We start from the raw sequence: 27,370 nt of genomic DNA, 5'->3' as shown, positions 1-27,370 counted from the left end.
GTCATTGGAGAACAGTCTTAAGGGGCTTGTTGAAGAATTTGTCATGGTAAGTTTTATTTTGCTGATGAGAGCAAACTAGAATATTGTGAAAAAAATAATTTAGTTATATGAAACATCATAAATATTCTTTAATGTGCTTTTTCTAAGCCTCATTTCTACTTTATGTACTACAAAGATGCAGTAGCTCGACCAAGAAAGCATATTTTGGCTAGGTGCGGTGGTTCACGCCTGTCATCCTAGCACTTTGGGAGGCTGAGGCAGGTGGATCACCTGAGGTCAGGAGTTTGAGACCAGCCTGGCCAACATGGCAAAACCACGTCTCTACTAAAAAATACAAAAAATTAGCTGGGTGTGGTGGCACACGCCTGTACTCCCACTCCAGCTTGGGTGACAGAGCAAGACTCCATCTCAAAAAAAAAAAAAACAAAACATATTTTTTGAACTGTGGAAATCAGTAAATTGTTGCAGTACTCTATACCGCTTCCTATTAAGTAGAAGCAGAATGTAACAGAAAAGTTTTTGTAAAATCTCTAGCCCTCTGTAGAATATGAGTATACTCTTGGTGGATCTAGATATGACTCCTTTTTCTTATTGGAGAGAGACTTCTTCCCCTTCCCCATTTAATTTTTAATTTAATATGTCAGGTTTTCATGATAGTACTTTTTTGTTAGAAGAGAAATACTTTTCTTATAACCCTCTGTAATATAGTGTTCCTTGCCTACTGCTCTCTGAAAAGCACCCTGTTTATGATATTTTCATTAATCTGTCTCCTCCTCAACAGAATGTAAGCCCCTATTTGTCTTGGTTTAAGGGTTTATCCTTACAGCATCTAGAACAAAAGTAGTCATATAATAAATGTTTCTTGGTTCAACTAATTATCCCTTTCTAGCTCTTCCCATTGTTTCAGTGATTTTGATTTAATTTCTGTTTAAACAATAAATGTATTTGTGTGGCATATTTGCATGGGTCAACTCCTTACCCACCCCTGATTTTTTTTGTTGTTGTTATTTTGTTTTGTTTTTGGTGCCTCAGCTGGCACCTAGTATTTACTTAGCACTGTGCTTGGTGCTAAATATATAGCAAGAGATTACAATGGGCTTTGTCCCTGCCTTTATAGAACTTAATATCTCTGGAATTACAAAGGTCCAGGATATCATTAACCTCATGAATAATCTCTCCTCTTTTCTATATCCTGGAAGAGATGCATATCATTGCCTTGTGCCTTACATTGTTAGTGGTGTCCTTATCATAGTTAATGACATTTTTACAGCATACCTAAAATGATAAGAATCTTACCGATTTGGTTTTCAGTCGTTTTTGCGTATATTGAATTGTTAAATATTCAGTAGAATATAGTTATTTAGTTTTAGAAATTTCTAACTCATGTAAAAATGTTTTCAAGAATAATAGTTTTGTATTCATATTTCTATTCAGATAATTTCAACAAAGTCCAAGTCTTTTTTGCTGATCTGTAGGAATTAAAAGGAGATTTTTCCTCTCGTTTGATAGAATTTTTCTTCAATATGTAAGGCTCTGACCCTGATCTCAGAAATGCCTGTTGGTCAATAAATGTCATTGGCTTTTAATATTTCAAGTTTTATTCCATTTTCCTTTCTTTAGTTTGATTTGTCAATAATATACATTATGGATTACCTTACCCTATTCTTTTAATTATATGTTGTTATATATTGTATACTAAAACAGCAGTAAAGCATCTTCACTGATTTTCTTTTGGATTTGAGAATAAGCTCTGACCAAATGGCAGCTAGCCCCTTTTCTTTAGCCAGAATTACATCCCCATTTTCCATTACCTCATTTATATATTTTTTTACCCTCACTCTTTTATATATTTAAAATTCCTCTAAATTCTTTGTTGATATGTTTTCTGAAGTTTACTTTAGACCAAAGACTTCTGAAATAAAAGAGCTGGGGGTGGGGTTGTGTTAATTTCATCCCCATGTTCATAGTGTTTTCTTTAAGTGCCTTGTCTTTCTAAAAACATAAGAACAGCAGCTATACAGATCTGCATGCTAATTGTAAACAGAATCAGATTCCCCTAACAACAGTTTTACCAGTGGTGTTTCCAACTGTGAATATTTCAGTGATTTGTTTTGTAATTTTTTTAAGCAGGCTTTAGCAGGAAAGTAATAATTTCAGTAACATTTATTCAACACTTAGGCCTATATAGCTGACACTGTACTTTATATAGATTATCTAATACATAACAGCAGTTTTATAAGGTAAATGATACTTGTATTTTACAGGTGAAGAAACTGAGACAAAGGAGGTTAAATTGACTTGCTGTAAAGATACGTATTTCATTCACAGCTCAAAGAAAGCATTATGGATTACATTAAAATTTGGGGTATCTGTATTCAGGTTAAAATTTTGAGTTCATTCGTCAGTCTTTCCTATAATTATGTGTACAATTATAACTTGATAACAGTTAACTCCACTGATAAAACTAAAAAGTGGCCAGGCATGGTGGCTCATGCCTGTAATCCCAGCACTTTGGGAGGCCAAAGCAGGCGGATCACCTGAGGTCAGGAGTTCGAGACTAGCCTGGCCAATTTGGTGAAACCCCATCTCTACTGAAAATACAAAAATTAGCTGGGTGTGGTGGTGGGCGCCTGTAATCCCAGCTACTGGGGAGGCTGAGGCAGGAGAATCACTTGAACCCGGGAGGCAGAGGTTGCAGTGAGCCGAGATTGTGCCATTGCACTTCAGCATGGGCAACAAGAGCGGAACTCTGTCTCAAAAAGAAAAAAAAAAAACTGAAAAGTGAGCTAGTTTAAGATAAGGTGGCCGTTTTTTCAGGGCGAGGTCATAGCCTTGTAAGTGGAATCATTGTTTTCTTACTTGGTTATTTTTCACAGACACTAGAATAAAAAGATTAAAAACTTGTTAGGGTATAATAATCTTTAACTTACTACAAAGATTAATTTAAATATATGTAAACCATATTACTTTAGTACAGATTTATAAGTTATTTAAAATGTTTTTATGATTGTGGAAGGTTTATTCTGCTTCTTATATTACCAGCAGGAGTCCTAAGAAATATAATGCTAAGAGAATAGCACTCTCCTATCATGACTCAGAGTTAAGTAAACAGTAGAATGAAAATTGATCTTTATTCTACGAGGCATGAAGCCCAGAGATAGTGTATTTGTAGGTGTCTACTAAATTTCAAGTTGCTGTCTAATTTTGGCATTTTCCAAAATCTCAAATTTTTAAAATCTGCTTCAGGAGGTCAGGTGTTCTAGGCAATGATGGCCTCCCATTTAGTCCAGAATAGAGTCTATATCTGTTGTAGGATAAAATTCATAAACTTATTCTTGACTGGACACAGTGGCTCACACCTGTAATCCCAGTGCTTAGGGAGGCCAAGGTGGGAGGATCACTTGAGGCCAGGAGTTTGAGACCAACCTGGGCAACACAGTGAGACCCCATCTCTACAAAGAAAATACAAAAATTAGCTGGGCATGGTGGCATGCACCTGTAGTCCCAGCTACTCAGGAGGCTAAGGTGGGAGGATTGTTTGAGCCCAGGAGTTCAAGGTTACAGTGAGCTAAGATCGTGCCACTGCACTCCAGCCTGGGTGACATAGTGGGACCCTGTCTAAAAAAAACAAAAAGAAAAATTAAATAAAAGAATCCTTCTATAAACCAGCTCTAAGAGAAGGTTGTAGTTCAGTCTTACTGAAGATAAGGCAAACCCATCTTTATTCCTAGATGACCTGCAAAGTAGGTAGCTCTTGGACCTTACCTACCACACAAATGAGCTAACCTGGTCTTTCACAAGACTCTCTTTAGGCTGAAATTCATACTATGTCTCTTCTTGCCTTAAGTTTTCTTTTTATTTTTGGTCCAGCCACTTAACTGCCTACTGTAACAGCTGGCATGGCTTTGTTAGATTTGCAAGTGAAGATAATGGATCAATGTAATTTCATACCCGAAAACTTGGATATTGTTTTGTTTTTTGAGAAAGAGTCTAACTCTGTCCCCCAGTCTCGAGTGCAGTGGCATAATCTCGGCCCACTGCAAGCAATTCTTCTGCCTCAGCCTCCCGAGTAGCTGGGTTTACAGGCATGTGCCAAATCTGGCTAATTTTTGTGTTTTCAGTAGAGATGGGGTTTCACCATGTCGGCCAGGCTGGTCTCAAACTCCCGAGCCCAAGTGATCCACCTGCCTCGGCCTCCCAAAGTCTTGGGATTACAGATGTGAGCCACCACGCCTGGCCCGGATATTGTTTTTAAAACACGTTTGTTGATCACCTACTCTATGCAAGGTGCTATGATTTGTATTGCAGAAAGTACGTAGATGAGTAGTAATAATATGATAGTTTAAATCTGAGTACGAATGTCAAGCATTATTCTTAATGTTTTACCTGTATTAACTCATTTATTTGATCGTCACAAAAACCACGAGCTAGATATTCTTATTATACCCCATTTTATAGATTCAGGCTGAGATAGGAGTTTATAAATTGCTCAAGGTAACACAGCTAGCAAGTGGTAGAGCTGGGCCACAGACCCAAGCAGTTCTGACTTCAGAACCTACACTAACTATGATATAATACCACTTCTTATTCTCTCAAGAAACTTAGTTGCCCAAGTTATTATGCTGTCTAGGAACTTCAGAGTAAAATAAATCAGCTCTCTGAAGGAGAGCAGAATGGGCCCGTTGGCTAAGGCAGTTTAGCATTCAGCCTAGTTTTCCAAGGTTGTATGTTGACTTCCACATTCTAGTTTTAATGATATTCTTCTGTGAAAATTCTGTAAGGCTTGTCTTTGATAAAGTGTTGGGTGTTTAAATGAAATGATATACTGCTTTCAATAACTGAGAAGCCTTGGTAAAGTTTTATTCACTTAAGATTTGGTGTAACAGATGCCCAGTTCCTTCCAGGAATCTTATAACAGATTCTTTGTTTCTGAAGGAAGTGGAGAGGGACTGAAAAACCAGTTTAAGATGACCACAGGTAAAACAAAGAATAATACCACTATGAGGTTTGGATATTTTGTTTAATTTGTTTCACCAGAAGTTTTATTTTGAGATGTGGCTGATGAAAAACATTGGTCATGTTAATGGATTTGAGTTGTCCAAATGATTATCTTCACATTAAGCTATTCCCATGCATAGTTTGCCTCACACATTTCAATTCGAGGTTTTCTTTTTGCTTAAGCAAAAGTTTCATGAGCTGTCTTTAAAATTTTAACTTCACAAATAAATTAAGGGAAGGTCACCTCTAAGCAGTGAATATGTATTCCTGAAAGGAAATTGTTGCAGAAAGTCACTAGTAAAGTTGTTGATTGCAAAGATGAGTTAAAGACACTGTGAGACTAAGCGTTACATACACTGTAAAATGAAATTAGCAGTTTGGACTAAGCTATGCCCCTGTGGCTTCTGCTCTGGAGCTGTTGAATTCTCAGTATCGGGAAAACAACCAACAGTTCCTTGAGTTTGTTTTAGTCCCACCTGTTCTGAGCATGCACTAATACTTGTAAAGCTGTCCAAACTTTCTGATTTGAATTGCAGATTGGTTGGGTTTTTTTTTCTTTGTAGTAGTAAGATCAATAAATTAGAAAAAAAGTAATAATAAATTAGAACTATAATTCAGATCTGTAACACACTAAATATTCTGCATTTTTGTAATACCAATATTTTGCTGATTTTAGAACTACATAAAATGCATTTCTGGAGATTTTGGTGTTCAGCATATCATATGAAGATAACACTGAAAAATTCATTCATAGATTTGTCTTTATAAATTGACCATTTAAATTATGCATGCATTATTTTTGGGGTTTTTTTATTTTTAAAAATGATATGTATTTAATACTATGGGTCATGTTTTGGGAAAATCAGCATAGGATATATTATTAAGAATTCAGATTTTATCATTACGTGTGAAAGGCACAAATTCAATTTGAAATAACTTTTATTCAATGGAAGAAGCATTTTCTATTGGCAAAACTAGAGGTTTCTCCCTAATTTTCTGTCTGTATTTTTATAAATAAAATGCATTATTTTGGCTGAAATTTTAAAAATATTTTTTTCACTAGACGTTAGAGCAATCTTAGATTTTAAATAAATTGTTAAGTATCTTGAACATGTTATTTATGATTTAAAATATAGCTAAGATTTGTTTTACATTGTGGCAAATATTTACATTTTAGAAAACAAACTTTGTATTTAGTCAACATAATTTTTAAAATAACTAGGTTGTGGATACACATAATTTTCTGCAGTAATTGACGGCAGATGAAACTACATTTATAGGTTCCCTTTTATAGTTACGGTAAAATTCATTTTAAAAACTTTATGTGTAGAAATAAATTGTGCCAAGTAATATACGTGTAACATTTACATTTTTAAGAGCTGAAAAGTACAAAGTTCTGTGTCATTTAAATTGGCGAGTGTCTCTCTTCAGTCAATAGGCTTGATCATCATCTGAACTGCTCTTAAGGAGTATGACCCGCCTCTGTATTCGGCCCAGAAAATTCCATCTTGGTGCTTGCTTCTGTAATGGCCTCCTCTGTACCATACTCCATTTAGGTTAGAATGTGCACAGGCATTGTACCACCAGCCTCCTTTATGAAAGTGGGCGCAGTTTCCTTTGAGGAAAAAATACAGACATAAATGTAAAAGTTTCTTCTAGGTGTGGTACTCTGCAATCATAAAAAACTTATTCTACCTTTAATTTGAACTTCCCTTACTAATCCCAGTTACCTTTATCTTAGCAGTTTTAAATGCCTTCGCTTGTTTGATGGCTGTTGCATCAACTGCTTGAAAAATCACTTGAATTGCCTTTTTTTTTTTTAACTCTTGCTCTTTGCTTGCTTATAATGTACTTTTTTAAAAAGGGGGATTTAATTTTCTAGTTAGCAGAGTAGATGCAAGCAGTGTTTATATGTGAAAGAGTTACAGAGGGAGAAATTGGGAAGGAAAGATACAGAAGAAGATAAAAGTCTGAGGAAAATTGAATTGTCAAAATAAAATAGCAAAAAATAATACAAAGTAAAATAAAACCAGCAGTCAAATGGGTTTCTGTAAATAAGACATATGTTATGGTCTATCTCTCCTCTTTTCTCGTTTACCAGTGTGAAATTGGTTAAAATAGAGACCTGTGTGCTGTTTGCCAAAATACAGCTGGAGAGAAAAACCAGTTTGGGGCAGGGATGGGGGAGAATTGTTGGGTGGAGGGGAGGAGGGGATCTCTGTATCAGGACGAGAAGAAACCTGGGTTAAAAAGTCAAAAGCATATGAAAACTAAATTTGAAATTATGTGGATGGTCTAGTTGTTTCTTTCTAATGAAAATGTTAATTTCCCCTCTGAATCAAGCTTTTTTGTTATTCCTATGCCACATGTCACAGTCATCTTGGTTTTCCCCCTCAAAGAAATGCTCTTACATCATGTATCCAAATGGCTTGCATCCTTCACTCCTTGCGACTCTTTATTCAAATGTTGCTTTCTCACAGCAGATTTTCCTGGCGAACCCATATAAAATAGCTGCCATCCCAGGCCTTGCTGCCCACCACTTTCTATTTTCTTACTCAGTTTTATTTTTGAGAGTACTTATTCCCACCTAACAAATTGTTTTGTCTCTCCTCCAGTAAGTAAGCTCCAAAGGGCGGGAACTTTGTTCACTGTTATATCCCTAGCACCTACAACAGTGCCTGGCACGTGGTAGGTGTTCAGTTAGTATTTGTTATGAATTGTAGGCACTTGCACTTTATTTCCAGATTAATGTGTTTCTGTTTTGCTTTGTGTTTTTTTCCCAGAACTTTGTTTTTCACATAGATCACACTTTGGGATTGCCTTATAGAAGAGATCCTAAAAGCTATTTCTTTCAGTAGGTTGGTTGTATTTCCTGCCACAGTGACCAAAACTGACCTTTTTGAAAAGACTTTAGTAGCATATATATTAGTAGATTCTATTTAATGCATAGAAGGTGATGATTCTACAAAGAATGAAAGTTTTTCATACTTACCTGCATACATATCTTTATCTCTGTCCAGTGTGGTGAATTGTTTACCATTATGCCACATCATAGAATCCCCTGCATTTCCCTGGTAAGTTCCCAGGCGCAGTCTATAGAATTCACTTTCAGGTTCCAGACGAAAGCTGCTGTATTCTGCATAGACTTTTTTATCACTCCAGTCTTCTAATTCAATCAATAACTTGTAATTATCTTGATTGCTAAGCATATAGATATTTTCCAGTCCAAGCCAGTATTCTCCGTCAATGTTTCCAAACCCTTTCTGTTAATAAGTGAAGAAACATGAGTGCATAAATAAGTATAGAGATAGTAAACATTTTTATAGAGCAGTGTTAAACATTCGATAGCATAAAGATACTGGCCATTTAAGTGGTAGTGTGAGCTTCCATTTTAGTTGGTCACTTGCGTTTTATAAGCCACACATTGTCATTCTCTTTTTGTTTGTTTGTTTTTTGCTTCTGATATGTCAGTATTCATTTGCATAGCTAGCTTCAAATCCTACAAATAAGACAATGCAAATGAGAATAAAATTTATCCATAGCTACTAAAAATATTAGCTAGTATACTACCCAGATCCTTAAAAAGGGTTCCTAGTCTCTCTCATATTCATCTAAAGAGCCCAACATTTTTTTCCTAATAGTAATCTTCGTAAAGTAGTAAGTATAAGTCATCCAGACTGAAAGGGATCATTTTAAAGTATATCTTCTGTTTCCTTTTTGCAATTTAATTTTGACTTTAAAACCAGAGATGAGAATCATTTTTTTGACAGATGTAGATAATGAAAAAACATATGGATAGTTATTTTTAACTGTGTGTCTTATTTATTGCATAGCATCTTGTTTCTTGCATTATTGCAAGAATGGGTTTGTTTTACTTCCCTTAGGTCTGCATCACTGATTTACCTTATAATTTTCCCAATTTCTGAAGAAGTTGACAGAGCCGTCTGTTCTTTTCTGAATAACAGTCCAACCCCCAGGATCCAAACTGTTTTCACACCATAACTGCATTGGTCCATTGCTGTTTTCAGGTTTAATCATATAAATCCCACTGACCGAATGCCCAGCTTCTTTTGCTTGCTGACAGTCTTTGAATGGTCCTATAATTTAAATATCATTTATTATCAGCAAACTTAATATGAGAAGAGACATATTAAAAGTTTTTAATCAAGATTCTTACCTTTGTGTCTTTGTTTACAGTTACCATTGTTAATCATATATATAATATTATAAAATACAACTAAATAAAAGGGTGACTCCAGTTCTATCTGGAACATTAATTTGTTTCGTTTTCATCTGTTCTTTTCTTTTCCATATATGTATTTTTTATATTGTTATAATCCTAATACATGTAGAAAATTGGATTCTGTCTTAACATTTTCATGCAGCTATAGTCTCCATTCTAGCTGCATAATAATCCTTGACATTGATATATTTTTATCCCTCTATCATTGGACATTGAGGTTTTATGGATTTTTGCTATTATAAAAACTCTGCACAAAGTGTCTTCATTCTTATTGAATTCATTTTTTAATATTATAAAAATGCTGAGGGATCAATCTACTGGATCAGAGGATATCAGCTTATTCATAGTCCTACATAATACCCAAGTTATAGTTTTGGAAATTTGATTTCAGTGGAACATACTAGTACCTTGAGATACTCATTGCAAATGGGGTCAGTCAAATAAGTTTTAGAAATGCAAAATATTATGTTTCCCTTTTGGAAATTCTCAATGTACATTCACATATTAAAGACTGAAAAGCCCTGAAATAAACCAGATGCCCAAACTCACAGAATCTTAAATTTCCCCCAACAACACTTACTAACAGCCCATGAGAATACATTTCAGGAATGTTAGCATAAATGAGTATCTAAAGAGTTGTATCAATCTGTATGACTAATGGTAATTTTCTCATTTAACCTACAGTTACCTGGTGATAGTTGATAGATGTTCTAGAGATAGAACGATTAACTAAGGTCATGTATCATAGAAGATGGTAAATCCTAGATAGACATAAATCCTTGTCTAATCCCAGAGTCCCTGCTCTGAACTGCTGTGTTGCATGCATTTGCCCTCATGTTATTTCATAATTTTAGGTATTCTCCATTTTTAATCCACTAATAATTTCTTCAAATTTTACAAGTGACAACACATTTTGTGAAATTACTTTTAGGGTGTCTGACTCTTGAACTTGAGATTTCCACATTTTTGGATCAGGTGAATATTCTTCAGTTTCATCCTTCTCCAGTGTTTCGAGCCTTTTTTATAAACATGCAAAATATATTAATGGATTTAGAAAAAAGAATTACCCTAAAGATCTCTTAGAACAAAAAATGTATAAAAATTCTGATTGTCAAATTTTATATTTTACTAGAAATATGTGAGAGTTTAGTCAAGTAAAGTTCTTAACAAGAATTTCTGTACTATAAGGATAATAGGATTGTTGAAATTTTGAGAAATGTGTTATCTATACTTTGCCAGATATGTACAGTATTCCTTTGGGGGTCTTACTGGGATAGAATTAATCTCATTAGGTAGTTACACAACTATAACAATAGAAGGGATTCTTAGAGACTATGAGCTCTTCCTTGTAGATTGTTCCGTGAGGACAGAGACTTTTTTTTTTTTTTACTTCATGTCATCAGTGTTTAAACCCTTAGGAAACTGTCTATAATTTTTTGTTGATTAAATTTCTCATTTTAAATACAAGGAAATTGAAAACTACACGCAAAAATCAAGAGGACATCAGTTTCTCTAGTCCAAATGTTTATTATAGTTCATTGATATTTTTCTCTCTTAAATTTTTAAAAATTATAATGCAATGTCCATAAGTAGTACAGACTAGTAAAAATTTGAGAAACTGGAAAGCCTTATTTATGGTGTCTTTCATGCGTTATATTTATTTTAGGTATTGTATTTTTTAGTTCTAGAGTTGCAATTTGATTTTTTATAGTTTTTATTTCTCTTTTGAGATGCCCTATCTTTGCATTCGTTATAAACATATTTTCCTTTAAGACATTGAAAATAGCTACAACCACTACTTTAAAATTATTGTCCTTTCAGTTCCAAGTTTGCTGAGAGTTTTTATCATGAATGGATTTTGGATTTTTTCAAAGGCTTTTAAAATCTTTTTTCTTTTTTAATTTCTTTTCTAACTAGACACATCACAGGAATCAAAGGCTTTTTATCTGCCTATTGAGATGATGATAGGGTTTTTCTTTTTGTTGTTTGTTAATACACGAATTACATTGAATATATATACATTTTATATATAATATCTAATATAAGAACAAAAAAGTAATATATATAAGAACAAAATATATATATTAGAACAAAGAATGTATAAAAATTCTGATTGTCAAATTTTATATTTTACTAGAAATATGTGAGAGTTTAGTCAAGTAAAGTTCTGTACGATAAGGATAATAGTTTTATCCTTATAAGAATTTCTGTACTATAAGGAGAATAGGATTGTTGAAATTTTGAGAACTGTGTTATCTGTACTTTTCCAGATATATATATATATACATATATATATATATATATATGGTTTTGGGTTTTGTTTTTTTTTTGGAGCCTGTTTCCCAGGCTGGAGTGCAGTGGTGTAGTCATAGCTCACCACAGCCTCGAACTCCTGGGCTCAAGTGATCCTCCCACCTCAGCCTCCCAAGTAGCTAGGACTACAGGCAAGTGCCACCCTGCCTGGCTAATTTTTTTTTTTTTTTTTTTGTGAGAGATGAGGTCTTGGTACATTGCCCAGGGTGGTCTTGAACTCCAGGTCTCAAGTGAACTCCAGGTCTCAAGTCGGACTTCAGACTCCCAAAGTGTTGGGATTGCAGGCATGAGCCACTCCACCCAGCCTTTACATTGATTGTATTTTGAATGTTAAACCAACTTTGTGCTTCTGGGATAGACTCAACTTAGTGAACGTATTCAGAGCCCTTAACACTATACCCAACAAAGTAGTCATCATCAGTAATTGTTAGTTATTTCGTTTCTCCTTTATTCCTCATCTTAACACATGATTGTAGCTTATTTAATAAAGTAGCTTATTTAATGTCTGCTTATTTAATAAATTTAATATAGCTCATCAAAGATGAATGTACAGTTATTTCTACTGCAGATAAATATTACTGAAAAACCTCATGTTCTGCAAATTCATGCATTAAAAATAGTAGCTAATTTTAGCTCTTAACATAATTTGTATTCAGCTGCAGTTACCTGTGGCACAAAACATTAATGTGCTTGGAAAAAATCCCATGTAAACCAGTATAACCTCTCTGTTTTGCTACCACTATTCTCCTTTTCACTAGTCACATATGGGCTACTTCACATTATAGAAACATGCATTGTAGTCAAGTAGGAAGGAAGGGTAAAGAGCCTATATTTCAGAAAAGATGAAATTTACAGAATTTTAATTTCTTATGTGGGAGTGAGATGGAAGGAAAAGTGAATTATGACTCCCAGGTTCATACTTAGATTATTGCGTGTAATGCAGGTAGTATATTTGTATACTTACAGTATTCATAGGCAAGGACTTTATCTTTCAGTATGTATGCACAGTTTGAGCCCACTTAGGAATTCAGATATGTAGATAATGAAACTATGTGATTCCTAGTAGGCATGGTTCCCAGAATTCCCTTAGTTCTGCATTATTCTTTCAAGAAATGTCTTTTCTGCATCTACTACAGGCTAAGGACTGTTTTAGGCTCAAGGGATAAAGAAACAACCTTAGAGTCAAGTGGGGGGTGGGAGAAGTCACAAGAAAGAGAGAATTCCGCTATAATATGACAAGTACTTTGATGGAGTTATGTAGCGCACATGGTAGCAAAGTCTAAGAACTAGCTGAGATATCTGAGGAGCATTGCTCTTACTTTAAAACCTATTAGTATTATAGTTAATGCACACATGAAAGTAGTTTTGTTACAACATATAAATATTTATCTCATTTTATAAATTTGCATATTCTGTAAATGTTATCTTTGTATTGCTTATTCTATGAATATCATTTTCGTAAATGTTTACTCTGCATTCGAGTATAGTTTTGACAGTTTACATTTAAGTATATATTCAAAGGTTGGACTTTTATTAGGTTATTTGCTTTGCTGCAGAATATTTAGAAACATCAGTGTTCTGAATGTTGACAGAATATTTGTCAAGTATCATTTGTTCCATAGAGCTATACTCATTTTTTGCTATTTAATAGACACTCAGATGTTTAAAGCAAAATGGAGAGTTCTGGTTTTCTGAATCCAGCTTTGATTTGATAAGACTTCAATTATGCAAATTTAAGATTATCTTCAGCTTTAATTTTCAACCCATGTTTTGCAGTGGGCTTTGTGTTTACAGTTGGATATCTGTTAGACTTAGGGAAATGTAGTTGAAGTTCTTTTCCAGAACATATGGATAAAATTTAGCAGTGCCTAAAGCTATTTTTTTCTCCTCAGTAAAGATATTAGATATCAGAATTCAATATTTATTTGTATTTATTTTTATAAACATACCATTAACCTGTCTTAGTCCAGTGTTTATTGTTGATCCTAGCAGAAATATTTTCTCATTATTACTTGAAAATCTTATTTACTTTCTGCCCTAAAATTAGATTCTCTATTGTCCCTATCTTAAATGTTTTCACTGCTTTTTCTGCACCATAAAGAACATTGCTTGAAAGAAATTAATGACAAATAGAAAATTTTAAGCTTTATTCTTGAGAAGCCAGATTTAATTTACAGGTTTGCATATTTTCAGAAATAAATTGATTGATATGTGAATCAGGAATTTGTTCATGATGATTCAAAAGGTATAAACTGGAATTACCTTTCTTTTAAACTAAGCATAGTATCAACTGTTTTTTGCAAGAGTCTTCTCAAAGCAGGTAACTGGAATTCTGTACATTGAATTTGAAGAACCAGTCTCTCTGTTCCTCAATTTATGTGAGGATTAAAGTTTACATAGGGCTAATGAAACCATATTAATACCTCTGATTTATAGAAAGAAAAATGTTGACCAGTCATGCCACATTATTTCCCAAGATATATTTATTAAGAACCCATATTTTGAATAGAACAGTGAGTTTAAAAAGAAAAAAGGATTTCACACTTTGAATAGCAGCTTTACTGGGAGCCATCTGTAACATATGTGTTCTTTTTCTGTAAAAAGAGCTTTTACAAAGAGAATTACAGATTACAAAGAGAATCCTTTTTATGACAGGAGAAACAGTAAACCAATTCAGAGCTTTCAAATTATTGGTTACCAAGTAGGATCTTTTGAGAGGTAAACTTTTCAGTTGGGTTGTGCATTAACTTTCAGTTAAATATATTCAACATTTCTGGAGTGGGAAGTTTGAGACAAATACTTTCTGAAGTGACAGTAGGGTCTTTCTGTAATAATATGAATTACTTAGTTTATTAATCTGTATGTTTAAACTCTATTTAGCAACCCAAACTTTTTTTTTAATTATTAAAGAATTTATCAATTACTTTCTCATAACTGGCTAATACAGTCATTTTCCAACAGCACCTTGGCTTAACTAGTTTTTTTGTTTTGTATTAAATGTTAGTATAAGTATTCCATTGAAACCAATTATACCTAAAAAGTATATTAAGAAGCATTATAAATAATTTGAAAAATGTAAATATTTGGTGATTTAAAATAAGCCTACCACTAAAAAGCATATTTTTAGTTTCTAATGACTACTTTCCAAGTTTAACTTTTTTTTTTTTTTTTTGAGACGGAGTCTTGCTCTGTCGCCAGGCTGGAGTGCAGTGTCACAATCTCGGCTTACTGCAACCTCCGCCTCCCGAGTTCAAGCAATTTTCCTGCCTCAGCCTCCCAAGTAGCTGGGATTACAGGCGCCCGCCACTACGAAGTTTTAACTTTTTAAGCTTACCATTTATGTCCTCATATACCTAATATGACAAGGAAAGACACATAAAGGGAAGTGTACAAAATATGCAATGATTAATGGTGGTCAAACCATGCCACATCATACACGAAGCACTTCTTTTTTTTTTTTTTTGAGACGGAGTCTCGCTCTGTCGCCAGGCTGGAGTGCAGTGTCGCGATCTCGGCTCACTGCAAGCTCTGCCTCCCAGGTTCATGCCATTCTCCTGCCTCTACCCACCCGCCCACCGCCCCGCCCAAGTAGCTGGGACTACAGGCGCCCACCACCACGCCTGGCTAATTTTTTTGTATTTTTTGTAGAGACGGGGTTTCGCCATGTTAGCCAGGATGGTCTCGATCTCCTGACCTCGTGATCCACCCGTCTCGGCTACACAAAGCACTTCTACCTGTACCCCCTCATTTAATCATCACAACAATTTATTTTACAAAAGAGGCAACTGGACCCCAGAAAGCTTTGCCAGAATCCAAGTTTACTGATACTCAGATCTATGCTTTTACACATGGTGAAGGAACTTTCTCCACTCAGCTCTCCTACAAGGAATAAACTTGTTTTTATAAATACGCTATTTGTAAAAGAGTAATTTTTTTTAATAAAAGACTAACCCAAAATGCAGGCACATTAATAACTATTAATAACATTAAGGCACTATTAATAACATTAATAGTTAAGAATTTCATTGATTGCAACTTGTCAGGTGTATTATTACATTCTCAAACATTTTGTTTTTAAGGTAGAGAAGAAGGTAATGTGTTTGAAAAATGTTTTTTATCTAAATACTATTTTTTATAACTTCATGGGTTTTTTGAGGTAGATTTTTCTTATAACCATTTTTAAAGAAAATAAAAGATTGTCATAACACCTTTTATAAAATGTGATATGCATAATTACTGTCTTCACCATTTTTAAATGTACAGTTTATTGGCATTAAGAACATTTATATTGTACAGCCATCACCACCATCCTTCTCCAGAACTCTTCATCTTGCAAAACTGTAACTATTAAATAACCATTAAACAACTCCCCATTCACCCTCCGCCTAACATCTGGCAACCACAATTCTACTTTCTGTCTATGAATTTGACCACTCTAAATACTTCATATAAGTAGAGTCTCATACAGTGTTTATCTTTTGTAACTGGCTAAACACCTCTTAAAATATACATTGTTGTATATTTTCATCTTATGCATGTGGAGACTTTAGAATGACCACGTACCTCCATGTAAAGTACAGTAATAGGAATTTCTTGGTGCCAGAGCATACATAAGTACACCAGTAGCCATCCATCTTTACCCTTTTTGTGCAAGCACCTAAACAGCCTGAGACATTTTTTCCCAGATGTAAAAATAACATAAGTGAATAATTGAGCACATTGTGTAAAGAAAATAGCCAGCCTATTTGTTGTTGCTTATAGTAATTTAATTTAGTAAGAATCACAGAATATTAGAATTTGAAAAGGATATTAGAATAATCCAGTCCAGCACTCTCATTGGACAAATGAGAAAACACAAACTGGCAGTGACTTACCCAAGGTCACATAACAAAGGTAATGGTGGAACCAGGTGTTCTTAATTCCATGCTCTTTCCCTTATATGTTCATTAATGTACTAATTAGTATAGTAATTCTTATGGTGTAGCAGATTATCCCTTTGAATTTAAGAGATCAACATTTATAGAATAAAATAAGTAAAAAGTTAATGTTTACATAAAACAAATAATGAATAACAGAAAAAGTTATCTGCCCTTAATTTTTGTGTTAAAGAAAGTTTCACTGGGGATAGGTACACCATTTTTTCATTAAAACAAAATGTGTTTAAAAGGACTTTTGACATACTAAATCCCTAATATGAGGTTTAATTCTGTAGCATTCGTGGGTTTTTTTTTGTACTAATGCTAAGTGTATAATAAAACATAGAATTGGTATGTTTCATTTTGTATAAACATTTTCTTAGAAAAGTTTGTCAGTGTTTAAAAATGTGAATAGTGATTTCTGCTAGAATTGGTTATACCATCCACTCAAGCTTCAGGGATCACATAGAATACTCCATGGCAGTTGTCTTCATACTTACATAATTGTATACCTCATCAGTTAAAAAAATTCACACAGCTCAATTATGTTTATTTATAACTTACGTATACAAACTACTGATAAATTATATAAAAGCTTACATAAAATTTTTAAAGGATATCAAAAGCAATTTTTTTTTCTGTTTTTTATTTCTATACCCAATAGGTCACTTTATACACCACATTTTCCTTTGGAAATCAAAGGGATTGAGGTTTGTTTGTTGTTGTTGTTGTTGTTGTTGTTGTTGTTGTTGTTTGAGTCTCACTCTGTTGCCCAGGCTGGAGTGCAGTGGTGTGATCTCGGCTCACTGCAACCTCCAACCCCCAGGTTCAAGTGATTCTCCTGCCTCAGCCTCCTGAATAGCTAGGATTACAGGCACGCACCACCATGCCCAATACTTTTTTGTATTTTTAGTAGAGACAGGGTTTCACCATGTTAGCCAGGCTGGTCTCAAACTCCTGACCTCAAGTGATCCGTCTGCCTCGGCCTCCCAAAGTGTTGAGATTACAGGCATGAGCCACCATGCCCGGCGAGGATATTAATAATGATAATCATTTACTTAATTTAATGATACTCTGGCCTATTGCTACTGTAACTTAGAACAGTATAAAATGAACAAATCCAATATGATATAACGTATTAAATTACTTTCATGAGGGTCTTTGGAATGACAATTTTAAGAAGCTCTATAAAAATGTCACCAAATCAGCTAACACATATTTAGCAACTGCAGGTAAGACACTGTAACCATCTACCAGGAAGGAGCTTATAATATAGTTGGAAAGCCTCTTAGTTAGATGTATTCTGAGTGTATGTAAAGATAACTGATAATTTAAGAGGGACTGTACAAAATGTCTCATGTATGTTACAGAGAGTAGAGGTATTCATAGAGAGGAACGATCACTTCAAACCTGTAGGCGTCAACAAGGGCCTCAAGGAGGAGTTGCATTTTATTTATTTATTTATTTATTTATTTATTTATTTATTTATTTGGTTGGTTGGTTTGGCTTGAGCCTTATTCTTTGAGTAGGCAGAAAGCATGAAAATATTTAGGGGAAAATGAATGAATTTGTTTTATTGGAACAGATGGTTTTTGTGAAGGAAACTAGTGGAAGGTCCGCTAGGAAAGTAGGCTTCATTCTTTAGGAGGACATTATTCTTAGCCAGACTAAGCAAATTGGACTTTTCCTGTTTGCAGAAGCAGATATGTGAGTAGTTTAAGAAGATGAATCTGCTGGCAATGTAAATATATTTTGATGGAGAGAGAAAACAGAGTTACACCAGTTGGCAAGCTATTATACAGTTCATAGTAAGAACTAACATTTGAGTGCCAGGCACTGTTCTAAGCACTCTTCAATTGTTAAATCTTATGCAGTAAATACTGTTATTCCCATTTCACAGGTAAGGAAACTGAGGCACAGATAATTTTCTTTCCCCTAAGATCACACAGCTGGTAGCCTATGGAGTCTCTGTCTTCTAGCTGCTGCTGTGGATCATTTCAATCTAAACGAGAGTTCTGGCTCTGAATAGAAATGAGGGACATGCACACAAGAGACCAAAAAGGAGACATGAGTAGAATTCAGTGGACTGTGTATGGGGCAGCTGGGGAAGTATCAAAGATGAGCCAAGCTTATTTGGAAATGGATGACAACATTAATCAAAACAGAGATGTTGAGATCAAATGGTGAAAAGACAGTTAACTGTCTTCCAGAAGCATTCAGACCAGCAAGGAGACAGACATATAAATAAATAACTTCAGTGTAATATCATATAGAAAACATGTTTAAGAAATAGTCAGTGATTTGGGGAAAAAGCCACCTAGGTATGTTTGTTTGAATCTGGGAAGTCATAACATCAGAGGTATTATTTGAGTTAAGCCTTGAGATCTGCTAAATTGACAGATAAGCTGAAAGAAGGTGTTTCAATAAAGAAAGCAGTAGCATGTGAGGTAATGGTGAAATATCCAAATGCAAACGTCTAGCTTTGGTTAAATCAGGAGGGAGAGCTACATTCAGGAATCATCTGAGCAGTGGTGATACTTGAAGCCAAAATATTCTAAAGTAGAATATCTTGAAGAAAGACTTTAAGGCATAGAAGGAAGAAGATGCCAGTGAAGGACCTAAAGAAATAGGAAGTGAAGGAAGAATATTAAAATGTAGAAGGCCAGGAAAGCAGGGCTGTGAATAGCGAAGTGGTATTCACTGACAGAGAGATGAAACCACTTCATGATATATTTCTTTCTAGTCTTTAGTCTGTGTTTTTATTGTTATTGTTTAAAATTATTTCATAGTATATGTTTTATGTCCTGCCTTTTCAATAAGTGAATGAGCTGCAGTTTATTTACTCGTTGCTTTGGGGCATTTGGGTTTTCCCTTCCACTCTAAGGAAGCAAATCAGCTTGTAAAGGATTCTGGGGAATGAGTTGTGAGAAAATGGATGCAAGTGTAAAATAAACATAAAATACTGAATTCAGAAAGTTAGCAGTGGGTTTAGTAAACTGAAACAAAGATGAATTATTCATCTTTGTTTTCTGGACACCTAGATCAGTGACTGACATTGAATGCATGAAGAGAGAAAGAAATGAAATTTAAAAGTAGAGTTTGGAATCATGCATGATCAATGCAATAGTTTTTTTTTATAATAATGAACATTTATATTTCTTAGGATACACAGTACTAATTGTTTGTTTAGCCTTGGAAAATAGGAGGGATACCTTTTCTTGAGGCTGAGGGCAAGAAGGCATGGCTTTTGTACAGATGCTTTCAAGATAAGAAAGAACAAAACCCAGGACCTGATTAGACTTATTCAGTATAGTAGTAGTTGAGTCATCTGCTGAGAGTGGAGATAATGAGGTGTAATTACAGCTTGAAGAGAGTGAAAGCAAAATTTTACATATTTCTTTTGAAGAAGATGATGTACAAGCAGCAGGAAGTAAATAAAAGAATTGTTGGGTAGCAGCGACGACCTAGCTAGAAGCTGATAGGATGGTTATGGTGCACAGGAGTGGTTCGGAGTGGAGCATGTACTTATTCCTGTCTCAAGAATAGTAGCCCCTCGATCATAAGAATTTGGATGGAAGACTGGTTTTTTTCACAGAATACATTAAGTTTTTATAAACTCCTGGAACTTCAGAGCTGGAAGAGGAGATGTATTTAAGTTCAATTCTTGATATTAATAAAAAACAATAGAAATTTTAATGTACATATATAACATCGCAAAATGAATAAGCATTTATTATGAGCATTGTTTCATAAAGCATAAAAATATAAACCTCATACTCCCACTTACAGTAAGAGGTAACTCACCTTCATTGATGAAAGTTACCGGTGGTATCTTGAAAGGGCTTTTGGTGGGAGAAGTTGCCAGATCAGGTGGTGGCATTAAATCTCTGGGATAACCTGGATCCCTCTGAATCTCGTTACCTCCCAGCAGACCAGGAGTATACTGATGGCTGTTAGGTATATGTTGTGGCACCACCTGGACAAGTGGGGGAGACACATGGGTGTCTTGTCGGGAAAATATCCTCAAGCACTGTTCTTCCAACAAAGTGATCATCACAGATTGGTTATTGACAAGATCAGTCAAGGAAGCGTATTTCACCTCTAGTTCCCTGTATCTTGTTGCCATCTTCAGCATTTCTGTGGTGACATTGAGGATTTTGTTTTCCAGTTGGGAAAGTTCAAGTGAATTATCCCTCTTACGGATAATCTCATGTAATAGTTGCATGTAGAGTTGAGTAACACGAGAGTTCATGTTACGGCTTTCCTTTCTCAGCAGCTTTACCTCATTCACAATGTTTCCATCTACATCCACCACCAGTTGCAGAACATCTATCTCCCGCTTCTGCCTGGAGAGCACATCCTTCAGGTTTTCAAGGTCCATCCTGGTGATCATGTCTTTAATGGTACTTGCATCTTGCCCCTTGGTGTTGACACAGATTGGCCCTGTTATTCTTTGTTCAGGTACCAGGAATGTGTATGCACATTTCTTTGCTTCCTCTTTACCATCTGTGGCACGAGGGTATCTTCTCTGGTTTATTTTTTTAATTTTGAATTGTCCACCTCTGCAATGTCCAGCGTCCACTAGTAGGAAGAATAGCACACCTAGGGTCCAGGTAAAAGCCTTCATTTTGAAATGAGGTTGTAAAATGATGTCTTTTGAAAAACAAATCAGTGAAGGAGAAAAAGCAAAAAGAATTCATATTAATCTATGTTAAAGTCAGTAATATTAAAAACTATGTGAGGGAAAAACTGAATATTTATTGGTGTTAATAGATTAGGCTAGAATTAACTTTATTTTCTTAAATTTAATATTAAGTTGTAATACTTTGGCATTTGTTTAAAGATTAGGTTTCAGAGAATAACTCTTCCAGCTACCACCTTATTGTAATCCTTTTTGTTCCCCAGTTTATTGAGCAGATTTTGGTCAGTGTCTACTCTGTGCAAAGATACGCTGCTAGTGCTGTTGAGGCTTTTGAGACCCTGATAAGATAGCTTTCTTACCTTTAAAAAGCTCACTGCCTTAAGACTATGAAAATGGTACACAGTGTTTGTAAGGCATTAATTAAAACATTCTTGCCTAACTAGTATTAAAATTACCAGGTGACTTTACTAGCCAATGTTTTAGATTCATACCATGCAATTCCAATTAAATTGATCCTCTGTAATAAATTATGTCATCTTCATTAAAATGTTCAATAAAGTTAAAGATTTTAGGGAAATCTAAGCCCAGATAGTTTTAGCATCACATGCTTTTTATTTTTATAGCATCTCCTTTTGGGATTAGTGACAGATTTTAGAATGATAGAATGCTCACAGTCATTGTGGGTAATTATATTTCCTGAACTGTAATTATATGTACTCTGAGCTTATAGATAATTCAGCAGGTTTGTCCTACTGAACTGTATTTTAGTAAAATGTTAGTAATTTTCTACAACCATTACCAAGGAAAGAAACGTGTCTGTAATTGAATATGAATGTCAGAGTTGGAAATGCCTTAGAGACCCTGTCATTCAAGAACCTCTTTGTACTCTGTGCATGTTGAAGGCTAAGGCCACACAAGGATTAGAACCAGGTCTAGATCGGGTTCTCTGACCCATAGTCAGTATTTATAGAAGCAGCACCTATACTAAAATATGTGCTTAGAATGTTTCGTTTTTGCTGTAGCAGATGAGAAATACTTCTTTATAGTACAAATTCTTCTGAGGAAACAGTTTCAAGAGCCAAGACTTTTTCCTTTCTCTCTAGTTACCTCCCACAAGAGTAGCAGAAGTAGAATGGGTAAGGTATGTTCACTCTGTCAGATCTACTAACGAGGTGGTCTATTACAGGCCACCTTTTCACTCTTCGGAACTTCATACCTATCTGCCATTTTTGAAGGATGGCAGTGGATACCCTAAGACAGAGCTTTTCTGTCCAAATTTCCACATAAGTACCTGTTTCTTGATTAAAGAAACCAGCTCCTAAGTTGTTTATGCCTGTTGTTAATAACAACACAATAACAGTAATTAATATTTATTGAGTGCTTGTTCAGTGTTAGGCACTGTTTTAAGCCATTTTCATGTTTTACTTATCACCACAACCCTATGAAGTAGATTATTATGATCCCCACTTTCAGATGGAAAACTTGGCATCCAAAAGTTAAGTACCTTATTATCAAGAGTCACACAGGTTCATAGTGATGGAGCGAGAATTTGAATCCAGGCTGAAGACTTCAGAGTTCATGTTTTCAATCCCCTGTATTTATGTAGCTTAACACATGTTAACTATTTGCATTTATAACACTGAAGTAATGCTGTATCATTTTATAAAGGAGGAAAATCCTTGAGAAGCTAAATCACTCAAATGGGATTCAAACCTTCTACTCCTAACTTTTCTAGACCTACGATTTTTACCCTAGTCATGTCATAACCACAGAGGAGTCTTAAGTTTATGTTTCTTGTTTTTCGCTGCCTTTTCCTGGTTTATGTCCCTTTTCATTGACCGGTTACTTAATTATGCAAAAGTATTTATGGATAATTTTTGGTAGAATTTGTGTCCACGTTCTGCCAGATCATTTTTTTACATCTCAGACTCTTCTGCGGCAATTTCTTTCCTTCCGTATGTATTCTGTCAGCTGATAGTTATATATCTAACCTATGATTATGGACCCCTCCCGAAAACAAAGGTCATGTCAATGAAATATAGACTCTTATGCTGTCGTCATGAAGACTACTACTACTTTCACTTTCTAAAACCATGTTCCTTTTTTGGTATTTTTCAATTGAATAGTGTCTTCAAAATGGGTAGATAATGAAAATAAGGCAAATATAGATGGAGTATGGAGAATTATTATTATTTTACTAACAAGAGAGGGAATGAAAACAAAAGATAGGGAGGACATAACAATCTGTATTTCTATCGAGGCCTTCTTTTGCTGACTGATAGCCAAAGCACACATGGGTATTTTTTTTAGCTTTTTATGTTTTCATACCTTGCTTTCTGACATATATAGAAAATTTAGAAACAGTCATCTATTTTATTTTTAAAAATAGACTTTTACTATATAGGAGTTACCTATACCAAAAACCGATAAAACATTTATTATATCTCCAGATTCGTGGAATTTAGATATGGGTTATTTTAAAAACTAGGGACAAGAAATAAAAGCCATCATCCTCCTGGGCACATGCTTATCATTTTTCCTATATATTTAATTTAACTTACCACTGCTAAAGTCCATTCATTTTAATACTAGAATGGAAACTCTGAGATCATAAAATTATTTTACTTAAATAATATTTACTATGAAATAAACTACCAAAACAAGGAAAATGCAGGAAGTAATATAAAACTCTAAAACAAATAGAATTTTATGAGCAATATTCTGATTGAACAGCTTGTATTAATACCAGACACAGATTTTTATAGAACAGCTAAAAGCGCATCATCCAAGACTGCTGTTAGGACTTTGCATCAGTGTTGTCATTGAAGAACAAAAAACACCAAAATGCTAATCTAAATTAAAACAAAAACAGCTTCCTTGTGTGTATTCTGCCTTGGCTCATTGTGATTCCTATAAGATTAAATCATAAGATAAATCACTGTTTACCATAAGAGAAAGTGGTCTAAATTAGCATTTAAAGGAGGCAACTAAAAGTTTAGTTTTTAAATAAATATAATTTTTTTTAATAAATACAAAAGTATTGGCTTCACTGTCACTTAAAGCAGGGCAAGGAGCCACATTTCTTAAGTAGTAGACTAGCTACGTCAGGAGTAAAGAACTGGTTTTAAAAATACATTTACTGTTATGTTTTCTGAAAACATTCTCTTATTTAATATTTTCTCACATATGTTCAGTTTTGAAGCAAAAGATCCATAAATCTATGTTACCTCATAAAACTTTCTGTATATGTTAAAATTTTCCTAGGCCCCAAGAGAATGTTATAAATTAGTTATAGAATACTTACGTTTAAATTTAAGTCTTTACTTAGTTGTTTTTAGAAGAGAAAAAAAAGTCTTCTATGCGTTGGGTTAATTTTATTAGTAGCTTTTCTCTTCATAGTTGCTATATTGCCAGCTAGTAGAGAGAAGAAATGAAAGTCAAGATTTGCCTCCTTTCAGATGGTAAACTCACAGAGGCATTTAACTGGCTGTGTCATGCACTGAAAACAGCATGAGGCAATGAAGTTAAATTTATGAAGCATTCAGGATATGTTAGATAAAGAATTTCTAGATTGTGAAATATGTTCTGGGAAGAGACTTGAGAACAATCTAATCCCCTGGATATATTTAAGAAAAGGATAAATAGTTATCTGTGTAATTTGGGGTTCAGATTAAATGCCTGCCTTAAGACAGCGTCAGTAAAAACTGAGGCTTAATGAAGTCCTGCACTTTCCATAGCATGCAACAACAAAAAAGAGAGATGACAGTATTTCAGATCCACTGTTGCTTGGAAATTTTGTTAGAATTTCTTGTAAAATATGTGTTTAACAGAAATCCTGCCAGCATTTACAGTTTTAAATCTTTAAGGAAAGGACACGAAAGCAAAGTTGGAAAAAATTTTAGCTTTACCATTATTTGCTTGTTCAAGATTCTTAACCATTAATATCTTTAATTTTTACAAGGCTAAAGGAGCCCCAAATCTAACAAACTTAAGTGTCTTTGGTTTAAGGCATACTATTGGTAACGAGTAATTTTATCTTTAATAGTTTTTATAATGCATGTAAAAAAAGCTCCCAGATAGAATATTGAAGGAAACCTCTTATGTGTGCTTAACAAAATTATTTCTACCTAAAATATTACATATTTTTGGCCTTTTAGTCATGAATTTAATTACATCTTCTGGGTTCTTATTTTCTATTGTTAATACCACTTACATAATGCTTTTGTGTGTATATCAATAACTTGGCTTTTCCAAGTGATTCCATTTGTAGCAAGTTTAATTTCTGTCATCCAAATTAAATTACTATTACATGTAAGCCTGGAAAGCTATTTAAAATTTTGAGTTGGAACAAGAAATGCCATAGATTAATCTTAAATCTGTACAAGAATTTCTGCTTAATATTTGGTTATACTGTAATTGAGATTTTGTTGCAAAGACTTTCAACTATTTTTATATCTTAGCTTTGTTTTATGACTACACTCTGAGAAATCCAACAGTTTATGTATATCTTCAGCACACACACTGTGGCTGCAGGAAGAGAAACTAATTGTGTTCACGACTATTTAGTTTGTATTCCTTTGTTTTTAATCATTGTGCTGTAAGCCTTATACATTTAATCTGTTACTTGTTAAAATTTCTTTCTACTGTCACTAAAGCACTTGTTTTCAGAAACCCAGCATGGCATGCATGTATCAGTCTGTAATCATATACACTAAACATCATTAAATTGAACCTCAAATAATGCATTAACCATTGCACAGTACTTAATGTTTTTATGTCAAGTTGCAAGATAAAACCTTTTTCAGATGAGATAAACTGTAGTATATTCCAAAGGTCTTTGTTTAGTAAAAGATTCTGAAATTTCTACTACAAATATAAAATAGTTATTCATTTGCTATACATAATATTTTTAAATAAAAGAAATATTAAATACCTTTTTGTGTCTGTTGATTCAGTGAATCCAGAAACTTGCTGCCCTTATTCTTGATTTTAAAAATCAGTGTAGAAGTTTGTTCATCTGTGACTTTAATGGCAGCTGCATTTTTGTTTTGGACCGTTGAATCCAAGCTGTAAGAAGGAACTTCTTTTTCCTTTTACAATACTAATCAATTGAATTTGACAAGCCACCTATGTAATTTTAAGTAGTATAGTGGAAGTTCTGGTCTGTGGGCCGTCTTTAATCCAGCAGAGAAAGCGTTGTGGCTTTGCTCTGTCTGCCACATGGAGAAATGCAGTAACCAGCTGCAGCTGACCCAGATTGTATATACAGTACCCCTGAATAGTGATTCCCTCTTTCTCAGTAGACTCAAGTTCAGCCCACATATTACATCACCAAAAATTGCTGGAGACTGGGGGCGGGAATCTCCTCCTTAGGATTTCCTCTTTGTAGCCTTAAATAGGGGGGTGGGATCAGCAGGAGGTTGAATAGTTTCGAACAAGGAGAGATTGTGTGCAGGTTGAAGGAAGGGCACCATCTGGAAACAAACTATCATAGTTCAGCGGGCAATTATAAAACAAACATTTTAGTCTGCTGGCCAGAGATCTTTTAAGTTGAATACCGAAAAAAAAATAGTGCTCCACTTCACTTAGAAGTAGTTGCAGGCTGATGAGTTTGGTTTTTGTTAACAAAGAACAAGAGCTAGACTTTGTCAGGAGGCAGCCACCTAAATAATGTAATAAATACTCTTTATAGCCTAGAAGAATTTGTAAACATTTTACTTATTAAGTTGCTAATGAAGGTTTTAAACTTACAAGAAACTTGATGTTGTTGTAGTATGTTATGTCTTACTGTGTAATGTGTCTTAAGATAAAACAGCCTTTATATATAATTACCAAACATAAGTGAAATTCTTTCAGATGCTCAAGACTTTTAAATATTACATTCTGGTGTTACATAATGTCATATCCTCCTATTCTACAAAATGACCTCTCCTCTCTGTAAAAGGTCATTCTTGTTATTAATTGATGTGGTGTGGTTTAAAAACAAACATAACCCTGAACTGAGTAAAAAACAAGGAATCTCTGACTCTCTGCTAGCTGTGTGAACTTAAGACAAATCACTTTACCTGCCTCTGGCAAGGTTCTTCTGCTATGAAATAGGGTGGTGGAAGAAATGAATAAGTGTTGAGTACAACTATACTATTGTATTTCATTAATTGAAGAAATGTTAAGTAACTCAGTAGCTGAAGAAACACAAACTTAGGCTTAAGTAACTTAGCTTAGCACTTAAGTACTAAGTAGTGGAACTGGGATTTGAAT

The 27,370-nt window shown here is 34.4% G+C and overlaps 2 protein-coding genes across 11 annotated transcripts in view; one reads left to right on the top strand and one right to left on the bottom strand.

Annotated features, from left to right (window-relative positions):
• RALGPS2 (Ral GEF with PH domain and SH3 binding motif 2) overlaps positions 1–27,370 on the top strand; it is a 187,106-nt gene that overhangs the window by 109,954 nt on the left and 49,782 nt on the right. The gene's annotated exons all lie outside the window — the stretch shown is intronic.
• ANGPTL1 (angiopoietin like 1) lies at positions 5,002–26,669 on the bottom strand. 2 transcript variants are annotated; one of them, XM_003824701.5, is made up of 6 exons: positions 26,046–26,669; positions 24,417–24,526; positions 20,275–21,123; positions 8,902–9,095; positions 7,991–8,261; positions 5,002–6,613 (listed from the first exon to the last, which is right to left on the bottom strand). In XM_003824701.5, exons 3-6 carry the CDS (start codon positions 21,095–21,097, stop codon positions 6,426–6,428), a joined length of 1,476 nt encoding a protein of 491 aa, XP_003824749.1. In that variant the 5' UTR covers positions 21,098–21,123; positions 24,417–24,526; positions 26,046–26,669; the 3' UTR covers positions 5,002–6,425. The 2 variants fall into 2 exon arrangements, with proteins under 2 accessions (XP_003824749.1, XP_008976612.1); XM_008978364.4 differs by lacking the exon at positions 24,417–24,526 and having other exon boundaries at positions 26,046–26,590.

This window comes from Pan paniscus, chromosome 1, assembly GCF_029289425.2.
Source record: "Pan paniscus chromosome 1, NHGRI_mPanPan1-v2.0_pri, whole genome shotgun sequence".
NCBI lineage: Eukaryota > Metazoa > Chordata > Mammalia > Primates > Hominidae > Pan > Pan paniscus.
The sequence above is the reverse complement of the archived record's forward strand: the minus strand, read 5'-3'. Positions and strand labels throughout refer to the sequence as shown.

Bases quoted from the DNA above. Each gene is read 5' to 3' on its own strand.
- ANGPTL1 (XM_003824701.5), bottom strand. From the start codon at position 21,097: ATGAAGGCTTTTACCTGGACCCTAGGTGTGCTATTCTTCCTACTAGTG. The intron at 9,096-20,274 runs GTGAGTTACCTC...TTTAAATTATAG, and splicing joins GGTAACTTTCATCAATGAAG to GACCATTCAAAGACTGTCAG. The intron at 6,614-7,990 runs GTAAGTATGAAA...TTTTCCTCAAAG, and splicing joins AGATAAAGATATGTATGCAG to GAAACTGCGCCCACTTTCAT.